This window comes from Hyaena hyaena, unplaced genomic scaffold (assembly GCF_003009895.1).
Source record: "Hyaena hyaena isolate Hyena2069 unplaced genomic scaffold, ASM300989v1 scaffold_58, whole genome shotgun sequence".
NCBI lineage: Eukaryota > Metazoa > Chordata > Mammalia > Carnivora > Hyaenidae > Hyaena > Hyaena hyaena.
The window spans coordinates 675,824-688,300 of NW_024080689.1; the positions used below are offsets into that span (position 1 = coordinate 675,824).

At 51.0% G+C, this 12,477-nt stretch overlaps 1 protein-coding gene across 1 annotated transcript in view; it reads right to left on the minus strand.

Moving 5' to 3' along the window:
* Positions 1-12,477, minus strand: part of DNAH9 (dynein axonemal heavy chain 9) — a 332,337-nt gene that overhangs the window by 200,075 nt on the left and 119,785 nt on the right. The window contains exons 29-30 of the mRNA XM_039231630.1: positions 4,316-4,473; positions 1,557-1,695 (exon numbers count right to left, since the gene is read on the minus strand). Of these exons, the coding sequence (XP_039087561.1) occupies positions 1,557-1,695; positions 4,316-4,473 (297 nt within the window). The remainder of the gene's footprint in view (positions 1-1,556; positions 1,696-4,315; positions 4,474-12,477) is intronic.

Consider the following 12,477-nt stretch of genomic DNA (forward strand, 5'->3'; position numbering starts at 1 on the left):
AGTAGGAAGAAAATGAGAGGGGGTGCCTGGGTGGCTCAGTCGGTTAAGCATCCGACTTTGGCTCAGGTCATGATTTCATGGTTTGTGGATTCAAGCCCCGCATTAGGCTCTGTGCTGACAGCTCAGAGCCTGGAGCTGTTTCGGCTTCTGTGTCTCCCTCTCTCTCTGGCCCTCCTCTGCTCACGCTCAGTCTCTCTCTGTCTCTCAAAAATGAATAAACATTAAAAAATATTAAAAAAAAAAAACAGATGGATTTGAGAGAGAGCCAGAGCAGGGAATGAACAATAGCTCATCCATGATTAGGTGTAGGGCCGCGGATGAGGAAAATGAAGGGAGGAACTCCCAGGTTTCCAGAATCAGCAAGTGAGTAAGTGACAGTTTTGTGTAGAGAAGTGAGGAATGTGGGAGAAGCAGGCTGGGGTGGGGTGAGGGGCTGTGGCACAGACCACTTAATATACGGGGTGTTGGCCACTGGCCTGGAAGTTAGTGGAAGTGGGGGTCTACAGAAAGGACCTAATGAGCACGGAGCCCAGGAAGCATGAGAACACAGGGGAGGGTTTTAAAGAAATTCACCTTGGACAGATTTCCCAGGGCTGAGTGTTCCCCATGTTGTAGCTGCAAAGATGGTCCTAGAGAGTGAGCCCCAGACAGAGGAGAAACTCAGCGGGAACAGCCTGAGGAAGCCTGACTGGCTGTCCCAGCCACCAAGAGATTCTCTCACCAAGGCATGGACCTTGGAGGTTCTTGGGGACTGAAGCGGGCTTCCCACCCAGCACAGAGCCCAACACGGGGCCCAAACTCACGACCCTCAGATCAAGACCTGAGCTGAGATCAGGAGTTGGACACTTAACCGACTGAGCCACCCAGGTGAACCCTTAGGCATGTTTGGTTCTTTTTTTTTTTTTTTTTTTAAGTTTACTTATTTATTTTGAGAGAGAGACAGCATGAGTGGGGGAGGGGCAGAGAGAGAGAGAGAGGGAGAGAGAGAATCCTAAGCAGGCTCCAGGCTCTGAGCACACAGTCTGACATGGGGCTCGAACCCATAAGACTATGAGATCATGACCTGAGTGGAAACTAAGAGCTGGACATTTAGCCACCTGAGCCACCCAGGCGCCCCCTTGGGCATGTTTTCAGGGTCTATTCCTAGGCGGGGACCTGCCCTGGGAGGCACCCACATTTAAGGACAAGTAGTGAGGTACGTGGGACTCGTCAACGCCTCCCTATCTTCCCTCTCCTGCATCTCTCGTCCCTCTGGGTAGAGGCCATTTCCTCCAAGGGAATTTTGCTGGCCACTGAGATGTTCCTGACAGTGTTCAACGAGGTACTGCTAAGCATTCTGTGAAAACAAAATAAGTTTGGTAGCCAAATAAGTTTTTTTTTTTAACGCTAAGAAAATGAATACGAATCTCTGTTGTAGAAGCGTGCAGAACTTCTCCCACGCTTACAGGCACGTTGACGGAAGGCTCTAATGTTTCCCCATGACGCTGGCCCAGACCCCCATCCAGAGCTGGGCCGATAACACGTGACTGGTCCCCCACCGTCACTAGAAAGAGTACCTGCTTAGAGAGCAGCTCTTTGCACAACCGGTAAAGGGTGATGAACTTTCTGGCTAATGACCGAGCTTCAATGAATCCTTCGGCCACCAGCATGATCTCACAGATCAACTCAAAGTCTGGAACCACCATTGCGCAAGGCCTGTGAATAGGGAGACAGAGGGCCTAGATAGTTCTCCTGACCACGGCTGAAGGGGGTGGGGTGGGGGGCTTGTAAGACAACAGACACTGGCTGGGATCATGGAAAGAGGTGTCTATGAGGGTGAACACTTGGCCCTTAGCAATGGTCTCATCAAAGACTTCCAACTTAGGGATGAATTGATGAAGGATACAGGACACGAGGTGTCTTGCCCAAGATGACGGATGATGGTAGCAGGCAGAGGCAGGATTGGGTCTACAGCTCATGTTGTAGCCCAGGTCCAGAGAGCTTTACACAGGTGCAGATTAATAAAGCTTTAGTAATTAGTAATTTATTGCATTAGTCATTCCTGTAATAGATTAGGGACTCCAGCTGAAGAATCGAATCTCTCTTGGGGTCTCTAAGAACCTATTCCTCATTTTCAAGACATGTGTCTCCTCCAAGCGTTGACACTCAGGGCCTATTCTGTACATCCGTGCATACAAATGTAAATATCTAATGCTGAGGTCTCAAGTAAAATACCCATTAACCCCATCTTGCCACAAAATGGCATATAGGGGAATACAGAGGGGAATTTTTGTCTCTCTGTAAGGATTTACTTTGATTTTGATTTTTTCCCCCTCTATCTAGCTCTAGAAACATTTGGTTGTAAAATTACTTATTTTCAAAATTAACGAAGTAGGTATATACCAGGAGCCTGAGGTCATTTACAGTTCTTCAACCTCATTTTCCCCACGCGGATATAAAATTTTCCCAATCGTATCACTCAAGAACATTTTCCCTTTAAATTATTTTACACGGCATTCACACATTTAGATTCTCAACCTGAAATATTTTGTAGGTTCAATATACATTTGTACAACGGCAGGCAACATGGCCGTGGAAAATAATGCTAGAGAGGAAAAACTAGTTAATGGTACAGGAAAATATATATTTTTTAAATTTTTAAATGTTTATTTTTGCGAGTGAGAGAGAGACAGAGCATAAGCGGGGAAGAAGCGGAGGGAGAGGGAGACACAGAATCCAAAGCAGGCTCCAGGCTCTGAGCCGTCAGCACAGAGCCCGACGCGGGGCTCGAACTCACCGGGAGATCGTGACCTGAGCCAAAGTCAGGAGCCGGACACTCGACTGTCTGAGCTACGCAGGTGCCTCTGTATTTATGGTTTTTATAAATATTTTCTCCCCCACCCCCAATTTTCTTGTATAGATAAATGTTCCCTTTACACTCAGGGCAAAAGAAGTAAAGAGCGGTTCTGACTAGGGTGATAACCCAACTCCATTACTGTTTGCAACTCAAGGCTCATTTAATAAAAACTTGGTGCAAACAAACAGCAAACCATATTCTGTGCCCTCCCATCACGACTGCCGACATTCCATTAGGAACCGTCCAGCAGGCAGAAACTCACCACGAGGCCTCTTTATTTTATGGGGCTGACTTCTCTTCCCTGAGAAAAAGAATGGAGATTCCAGCCCCTTCTAGAACATGCATTTGCATTTTCTTATCACAATAAAGAAGACTTAAAAGCATGACTACATCCACTGGCGGCGAAGGTGAAGTAAAAGAGGTGTTCTCATGCATCACTACCAGGAGGGTAATTCGGCACTGCTCCTTCTAGAAAGCAATTTGTCAGGGTGCATCAAGGGCCTTAAAAATGTTCCTTCCCCGTTAGCTCCGTGATTCCACTTCTGGGAAGATAGCCAAAGAAAATCATCATGCATACTGGAAAAAAGGCTTATGTCCAAAGGTGGACATTACAGTATCATGTATAAATTTGTCATTAAGTGCTGGAAACAGTCCTGATGTTTAAACACGGAGGGTTACTTAACTACATGGCGGACCACACACTTCATAGGATGACTACCTGTCATCGTGAAAGCAGATTTCTTAAGACAATCTGACAGAAGAGGTTATTCATGACTGGATGGATTACAATCAAGTATGAAATGAAAACACAAAATAGTATGAAACTGTGTGTGGGGGCGCCTGGGTGGCTCAGTCGGGTAAGCGTCCGACTTTGGCTCAGGTCATGATCTCACAGTTCGTGAGTTCAAGCCCCATGTTAGGCTCTGTGCTGACAGCATGGAGCCTGGAGCCTGCTCCGGATGCTGTGTCTCCCTCTCTCATCCCCTCCCCCACTCACTCTCTCAAAAATAAAATATAAAAAAATTAAATGTATAAAAAGAAACTATAGACCACAAGTGTAGGACTTTAAAATATGTATATTTTAAATACATCTAAGAAGTAATTTTTCTGATGGTAACATTAAAGATATTTTTTATACAATTTCTTAAGTTTACTTTGAGAGACAGAGAGAGAGAGAGAGAGCGAGCGAGCATGTACACGCAGAAGGGGCAGAAAGAAAGGAAGATAGAGAATCCGAAACAGGCTCTGCACTGTCAGCACAGAGCCTGAAGCAGGGCTCGAACCCACAAAACCACCTGAGCCGAAACAAAGAGTTGGACGCTTGACCAGCTGAGCCACCCCGGTGCCCCTAAAGGTGGTTTTATAAACTTTTTTTAGATGTTCCAAATTTCTTCTCATATACATGCCCTACACTTCCAGTAGAAAAAACAGGGGAAGCTCCTCTCCGGGGCCCTCGTGCGGGGCCGAGCTGATGCTCACCTGAACAGAGCTTTGAGATTCTCGGGCAGCTCCGTGCGGCCGGCATAGCCCGGGTTCATGGTGATGAAGATTCCCACCGAGGGATTCAGGCAGATCTCCTCCCCGAGGAAGTTGAAGCGCTGCTTCTTGTCTCGGATTGCATCCTGAATGCTTTTTACCTGGGGAACGAATGAATGCGTCAACGGGAAAGGTCTCTCCATGTGCTCCAGGGGCGGAATGGCAGTTAGGGCTGGGAGGCAGGGTCACACGCAGCACAGACACCTGCTCCCGGGGCCGCTTTCATTGAAGGACAAAGTGACAGCACACTGGACCCTCTACGGGTGGGCACGGGGTAACTGTCTAAAAGAAATCCAGCCGCCCCGATCCTTTCCGTATTCGCAACACAGCAGCTGAGAGGCTGGGTGTGAACAGCAAGCAGGTGCTTAATCCCGTCTGCAGTTACCGTGGATAAGCATCAACACTGACCACCGGCCAGGCACTGTTCTGGGCACTTACGTATTCATTCATTTGTTCTTCACCACAATCCCTTGCGGGGGGGGAGAGGGGGAGGCACTTTACTGCCACCGGCCCCATTTCTGAAACAGAAGCACTGAGCACTGGGGCCATCTGCCTGACCTGACACAGCTGCTCGGTGGTGGGGTACAGACTTGAACCCAGGCAAGCGGATCCTGGAGCCTGAGCTCCTGTCCACTGCGTGACGGAGAGGACGTTGGTACCTACCAACTGGGCTTGTCCTGAGGGTTCTGTGAGATAAAGCCCGTCGAGAGTTTAGCAGACAGAAAACGCTTAAAAACAGCAGCTAACAGGGCGCCTGGGTGGCTCTGTCGGCTAAGCATCTGACGTTTGGTTTGTGCTCAGGTCATGATCTGATGGTCTGTGGTTCGAGCCTCTGTCAGCACAGAGCCCGCTTGGGATTCTCCTCTCCCTCCCCCCTCCCTCTCATCCCCCTCCCCCCCTCCCATTCATGTGGTCTCTCTCTCTCAAAATAAACTTACGAAAGATTTTTTTTAAAACCTAGCAGCTAACATGGTAACTGTTAATGTGACCGTCGTCACTGTCACTGTGGTCGTGGTCCTCAGCCTGGCTTACCTCCTCAGACTGCATATCTAGACCCACAGCACGAACACAGTCCACCCCTTAGGGATGGAGTGCCCTGTAGATGGTCAGGAGTGGAGAGAGCCCCAGAACTGAATCGAGGCGGGAGCCACATCCCCGGGGCTATTAGTACCTTTCTAAAAAGATCGGACTTTTTCTTAAACGTGGGGGTCTAAGCTAAAGCGTGAGCTGCTCAGCTCTACATTCTCGATCATTCTTACAGCCCTGGGAGGAGAGACAGAAAGGAGATCACCATTTTTGCACACGGTGCTTTGGAAAAAGCAGTTGCAAAGACGATCGGTGACAGAAGGAAGACAAGAGGGGCACAGTTGTTCATTGAGGCCCCCAGAACATCTCTAGAATATTTCCAGCTTGTCCAGGCCCCTGGAACCAAAACCTGAGAGCCAGGCAGGGGGTGGGGGGGACCAGTGCGAGGTTTTGAATGAGCCCCCATCCTGGCGGCCACCTTCAGGGTGTTTGGAATAGTCAAGGGTTCTGTGGAGACTGGGCTGCCAGTCTTTGTGCATGTCTGGGAGAGAGACAGACAGACGGAGGGAGCTGGAGCATTTACGAACGAGACAGACAGACAGACAGCTGGAGCCTAAATGAGAGGGAAGGACATGAAGCCGCTGGACCGTGAGTCATGGAGCCAGGCTCTCTCCGGTGCCTGGAAGAACAGCCACCCACCGGAATGTGTGACAGTTCCGCGATTAGGATTCAGCTCCTTCCCCGAAGCGAGGCTCTAAAGACCAAATGCATCTGAGCTCACGGCAATTAGTTTGAGACTGAAATTTCTTTCCTGAGTACGGAATGTCAATGCCGCTATGGCAGAGGGCGTCTCCAGCGCCCTGCACACGGTGGGCTCCCAGACAACCCTGCACGGCACCTCCAGCCTCCCCACTGCCCTGCAGCTCACGGGGGTGGTGAAGGCTGGCCTCCCTCCGGAGGCCCCCATCCTCCCCATCAAATACACTGAACAGTCACCATCTTAATGGGCAGGGGAGTGAGTAATAATTGCTATTTACCAATCGCTCTGATACCTTTGGGCGGAGGCCCGAGCCTAGGGCCCTTTCTGCTGCTCAGTCTGAGTCAGCCTTCCTTCCCTCCTGCAACACTGAGGCCCAGTAACCTTGGGCTCAGTGAGCATTTAAGGTGCACTGCACCATCCTGTAAGGTTCTGTAGGGGGCGCTCTTGCAGGAGAGGGTTGAGCCGATTCAAGGCTGCACTTAAGGCTGGAGCATTGGTGCTGGTAGCAGGTTCTGTTAGCAGGGCTCATGCTGCACAGGGCGGGAGACTGCCTGCCTGGCATTTCCTCATCGTCTTAGAAACAACCAAGGTCAGGGGCGCCTGGGTGGCTTAGTCGGTTAAGCGTCCGACTTTCACTTGGGTCATGATCTCACGGTTTGTGGGTTCGAGCCCCGCGTCGGGCTCTGTGCTGACTGCCAGTTCAGAGCCTGGAGCCTGTTTCAGTCTGTGACTCCCTCTCTCTCTGACCCTCCCCTGCTCATGCTGTCTCTCTCTCTCTCCTAAAAATAAACAAAACAAAACAAAACAAAAAAAAAGAAGAAGAAGCAACCCAGGTCAATGGGATGAGCCTTAGAATGCAGGATGTCGGGGTGTGGGGGGAGGCGTGGGGAGGGACGGGAAGGGGGAGGGGCAAGCAGGTGGGCTGGGAGCCTATGGATTAAACCCCGGCCCAGCCAAGTGGGGGTGGGCACACAGGTAGGCATAGACCGTGCACCTGCATGCCAGGTACACTCCTCACGCACAGGGGTCTACTTCTCCACTAAAAGCTTTATCGCTTTTTTAAGGCCACAAAGAACACCCATAAAATGATAGCTGCCGTTTTCTGAACACTTGGAACATCCCAGGCGCTTTTCTGAGTGTTTTACGGGAGTTATCCGGTTAAGTCCTCTTAATAGCTGCACGAGGCAGGGCAGACCCTTGTTTCACAGATGAGGAAAGAGCCAGAAGCGGTTAAGAAATTACTGCAGTGAAGATGCGGAATTTCGGGAGGTGGGGGAGGGGTATGTGGAGACTCCACCATTTCTGCAACTTTTCTAGAAGCCTAAAATTGGTTGAAAATAAAACTTTACAAGGAAAAAAAAGAAACTGCCGGCTGTTGGTAGGTGGGGCACCTCAAGTCACCCCAAGTGACCAGCCAGGCGATCTGTTGCCAAAGCCCACACTCTTAATAGCCATTTCCTCAAACCGCCTTTTCCTAGAAGGACACTGGGCCAGAGGCGCCTGGATGGCTCAGTTGGTTGAGCATCCGACTTCGGCTCAGGTCGTGATCTCACAGTTTGTGAGTTAGAGCCCTGCGATGGGCTCTTTGCCGACATCTCGGAGCCGGAAGCCTGCTTCCGATTCTGTGTCTCCCTCTCTCTCTGCCCCTTCCCTCCCCTTGTGCTCCGTCTCTCTCTCTCTCTCAGAACTAAATAAACGTTAAAAGAAAAAACTAAAAAAATAAAAAAGAAGGATGCTGTACCAGCCATATACGACTCCCAGAGGAAGTTTGTTCTGCTCTGAAAACAATCATGTTATAATTCAGAGATACGTGTTTCCACCAAGTAAGAAAAGCTGTATTTGTCACTCACCCAAGAAAACAAACACGGAGAGCTATGGAGAAACGAGAGTTTTCAACTGGGGGCGATTTTGCACCTGCTCCCCTCCCCGCCTGGGGGACATCTGGCCATGGCTGGAGACATTTTTGTTGTCACAACTGGGGGGTGGCTGGTAGTGGTGGGGTGTTGCTGCAATTATCAGGCCTGGATAATGCCAAAGTTGGGAAAACCGTGATCTGCAAAATTAAACATTTTACCAACGAGGAAACTTGAGGGCAAGATGTAGGGATCGGCTGCCACGGCTTGTGTCCCTGGGACCTACCAAATTCCCATGAAAATTCTGGGCTCCATCCCAGGGGAGCCAATCCGAAATCCTGGGGCGGGGTCCAGCTGAGGACTATAGCCTGTAGGTGATCTGGACATATGCTTAATTCGTGAACCACAGCAGTCCAGTCAAATCTTGGGTTTCAGGGCCCAGAACACCGCGCCCCCCCCTCCCCCCACCTCAGTGCACCTGCTCCTCGCTCTCTCCTGCCCCGCACAGCTAACCTGGGCCAGCAGGGCGTGAGTCTGGGCCTTGGGATGCGCCCACAGCCTTCAAGATGTTCCCCTCGCCTGCCCATCTCCCTCTCCACTCCCATTCTCCAAGGTTGCTGGACATAAGAGAACCACATAGAAAGTTCCTGAAAAAAGACTGGATGCCTAGAGTCCTGCTCCAGACCAACGAAACCAGAGTCTTTGGGTGCGGAGACCAGGCCTTTGTGCGTCCCTGTTTCTCAGACTCGCCCAGGCAGCGCTACGGTGCAGCTGGCATAGAGGACACAGAGCCAGAGCAGCCGATCTCCAAAGCTACGGTGGCTACGAATCATTGGGCGTCTCGCGGGAATGCAGACTCCGTTACAGCAGGTCAGTGGCGGGTCTCAGTCTGCGTTTCTAGTAAGTCCCCACGGGAAACCACTGCTTCTGGCCAATTAAGCATCCCTGCCACCGGCCCACACCAGCCCCCTACCAATTTCTTTCTTTTTTTTTTTTTTTTTAATATTTTTATTTATTTCTAGGAGAGAGAGAGAGACAGCGTGAGCAGGGGAGGGTTAGAGAGAGAGGGAGACACAGACTCTGAAATAGGCTCCAGGCTCTGAGCTGGCAGTCAGCACAGAGCCAGACGCGGGGCTAGAACCCACGAACCGAGAGATCGTGACCTAAGCGAAAGTCGGACGCTTAACCGACTAAGCCACCCAGGAGCCCCAGCCCCCTACCAATTTCAAGAGTCCTCGCTGGCCCCCGACCAGATGAGCTCACTTTCTCATCCAGCCTCTGCAGCCTTTACTCATCTCTCTCTCCTGGTGCTTGCTTTCTGCCTTCTGTTTTTGAGTTTTTTTCAATGTTTATTTTTGAGAGACAAAGAGTGAGCAGGGGAGGGGCAGAGAGAGAGGGAGACACAGAACCCGAAGACAGGCTCCAGGCTCCGAGCTGTCAGCACAGAGCCCGACGCGGGGCTCGAACCCACGAACTAGGACATCATGACCTGAGCTGATGTCAGACGCTTAACCAACTGAGGCCCCCCAGGTGCCCCAACCGCCTTATGCTTTAGATGTGTGGGAAGATTCTACGTCTCTAGATCGCGGGCGGCCCTGACTGCAGATGATCAGTCCCGTGTTCTGTACAAGCCACGTGTGTGGGTCTGACTATGGGGGCCTGATGGGACATCTTTGGAATGAAGCCTTTCCCTTCCAAGACTGGAAGATGGTCATCACGGAGGGTTCTGTCCTGACATCCCCCTGCGCACGCTGGGCCTTGTATCAGACACGCTCACGAAGTAGAACAGTCAGACCACCGTCTCTGCAGGTGATGTTTTAAGGAGGTCACGGGCTAGCCCCAAGCTACGTGACACGTGTCAGCTCTTTCTCCCTTGCCCCTTATGTCCCAGGTAAGTGGCCCATTCCCGTGGTCCAGACTTTGCCCCCAAATGCCACGTGTTACTAAAATCCAGCCTGGCTCACGCCACACTTCTCTCTGCAAAGGTAGACTGGAGTGTGCCACCTTCGGGAAGAGCAACTCACTCACCAGTTTCAACATTTTCTTAAAAACCAGGGGCGCCTGGGTGGCTCAGTTGGTTGAGCATCCGACTTCAACTCAGGTCATGATCTCAGTTCATGGGTTCGAGCCCCAAGTCGGGCTCTGTGCTGACAGCTCAGAGCCTGGAGCGTGTTTCAGATTCTGTGTCTCCCTCTCTCTCTGACCCTCCCCTGCTCACGCTGTCTCTCTCTCTTGCTCTCAGAAAAAATTAAACATTAAAAAAGTTTTTTTTAAAAACCGTATCTGTGTTTTTACCTTAGACCCTAAGCTCCTCGATAAAGGGTGTTAGGTGGGGAGCTCCCTTGTTTCTGAGACTCCAGCCCTTGTTTGGCACCATGAGTCCACGGAACACTGCTCTGGTCACCTTTCAAGACCTCGCCCGCTGATCTGCTGCTTCTAGTGGCTTCCTACCCCAGCTCATTACTCTTGCACCCTAGGGAAGGAAGGGGCATGGTGAAAACGTCTGGCCAGGGAGCACCGAGGGGACAGGAAGCTGGAGGGAGAGGGGAGGGGAGTGTGTCCTGATGACGCCTGTCCCTGGGCCCAGACAACCCAAGGCTCAGCTAGCTGACTGCAAAGGCATTAGCAAAATTCTGGAGGGGGGGGGGAGTTAAGAAGTATTTTAGACGTTTTTAAAATAGCAGAGTAATTGCCCTTGGAAGTACCACACGCTTTCCCCGTCGCAGATGTAATTCTGCTTGACCGATCTGACAGCAACAGAAAAACACACACCTCCGAGAACACAAAGAACATGCACTTTTGTGGAAGTTAGTAGGAAGCGTGCAGACAGGCAGGCGAGGAGCCGAGGGGAGGGCGACGGGGGGGCGGGAGGGGGAGGCTGGTCCCAGCTGGTGCGGCTTCTGAACCAATATGCCAGGCTAGACTACTGCGTGAATAATTCAGTGCAATTTCCCCCTTGCATGGGTGTATGATTTCGAGCAGTCCGGGCTCAGATTCTGCCCGGGCTGTGGCCACACCACTTCCCGGAGAACATCTCTCCTACGGGGTATGTTCTTAGATGATAGTGTGAGAGAGTCCAGGAATTCTGGGTTGAACTCACTTTGTTTAATGCCAGAAGCAAAAAGGAACTGATCGTGGTGAACCTCCTGGGACATCCTGCGAGGCCGTTTCAGAATAAGGGGAGTTCAGAGTGTTTATGTGTTACGTCCTGGGGACAGCTGTTGAGTACCACCTCGTCAATTAGGACACCGAGTCTGGGAAGAGAGCCGGAGGCTGAGAAGGAGTGAAGGGTGTCCGGGAGACCAGATAGACCTGGGTGTGGACCCTCTTCCCTGCCCCGTCTCCCTGCTTTCTACTTCCCTTCCACCTGTTTCCTGTAGAGTTCGGTTAGTAAGGACAGTAATCACCATGACCGACACCACCACCACTGCCCCCACAATTACTGTCATCACTATTTCCACACCACCTCCATCACCACGATGTTCATCACCATCATCATCACCATCAACACAGTGACTAATATTTATCACACGCCTCCTCTCCATAGGGCTTTAAGTGCTTTCCACATATTAACTCATTTAATAATTATTACAACTGCATCTAGAAGGTACTATCATTAACCCTCTTTACACACGCAGGACTTGAGACACGGATTGGCCCAAAGTCACACAGCTGGTAAGAGGCAGAACCAGAGCTGAATGCTAGCTGTGTGGTTCCAAACACGACCCGCACTCACAACCACCTCCCCGCCCCTTGCCCGGTTTACCCCTCCCGTAAGAACCCGTTTCTCTTCAAATCCCAATGGTACACGGGGGGTGCTCACACACTCTCTGGCACCCCAGACGAGCTCTGTGCTGACCCTGGTCTGGCTCTCGCTGCTTCCTGTTGGCTCTTGCCCTGGGCTTCTCGGAGGGACAGCCCCCCAGGGCTGAGCGCTGAAGGGGACACCACAGGTGTAACTACTCAAGACAAATGGTCCTGGGTTTCAAGAAAGGCCCTCTGAGATCTGGGGCCAGCAGCCAGAAGAGAGGGCGCAGAAAGTCATAAAAGCAGAGACGAAGGAGGTAGACACCACGTAGCTCGTATGAACAGAGGGCAGTGGGCAAGGAAATAAAAAGACAGGTGACACATGTGGGGCGCCTGGGTGGCTCAGTCGGTTAAGCGTCCGACTTCGGCTCAGGTCATGATCTTGCAGTTCGAGGGTTCAAGCCCCACGTAGGGCTCTGTGCTGACAGCTCAGAGCCTGGAGCCTGCTTCCAGTTCTGGGTCTCCTTCTCTCTCTGCCCCTCCCCCTCTCATGCTCTGTCTCTGTCCCTCAAAAAAGAAATAAACATTAAAAAGAAAGAAAAAAGAAAGGAAAGAAAGAAGGAAAGAAAGAAAGGAAAGAAAGAAAGGAAAGAAAGGAAAGAAAGGAAAGAAAGGAAAGAAAGGAAAGAAAGGAAAGAAAGGAAAGAAAGGAAAGAAAG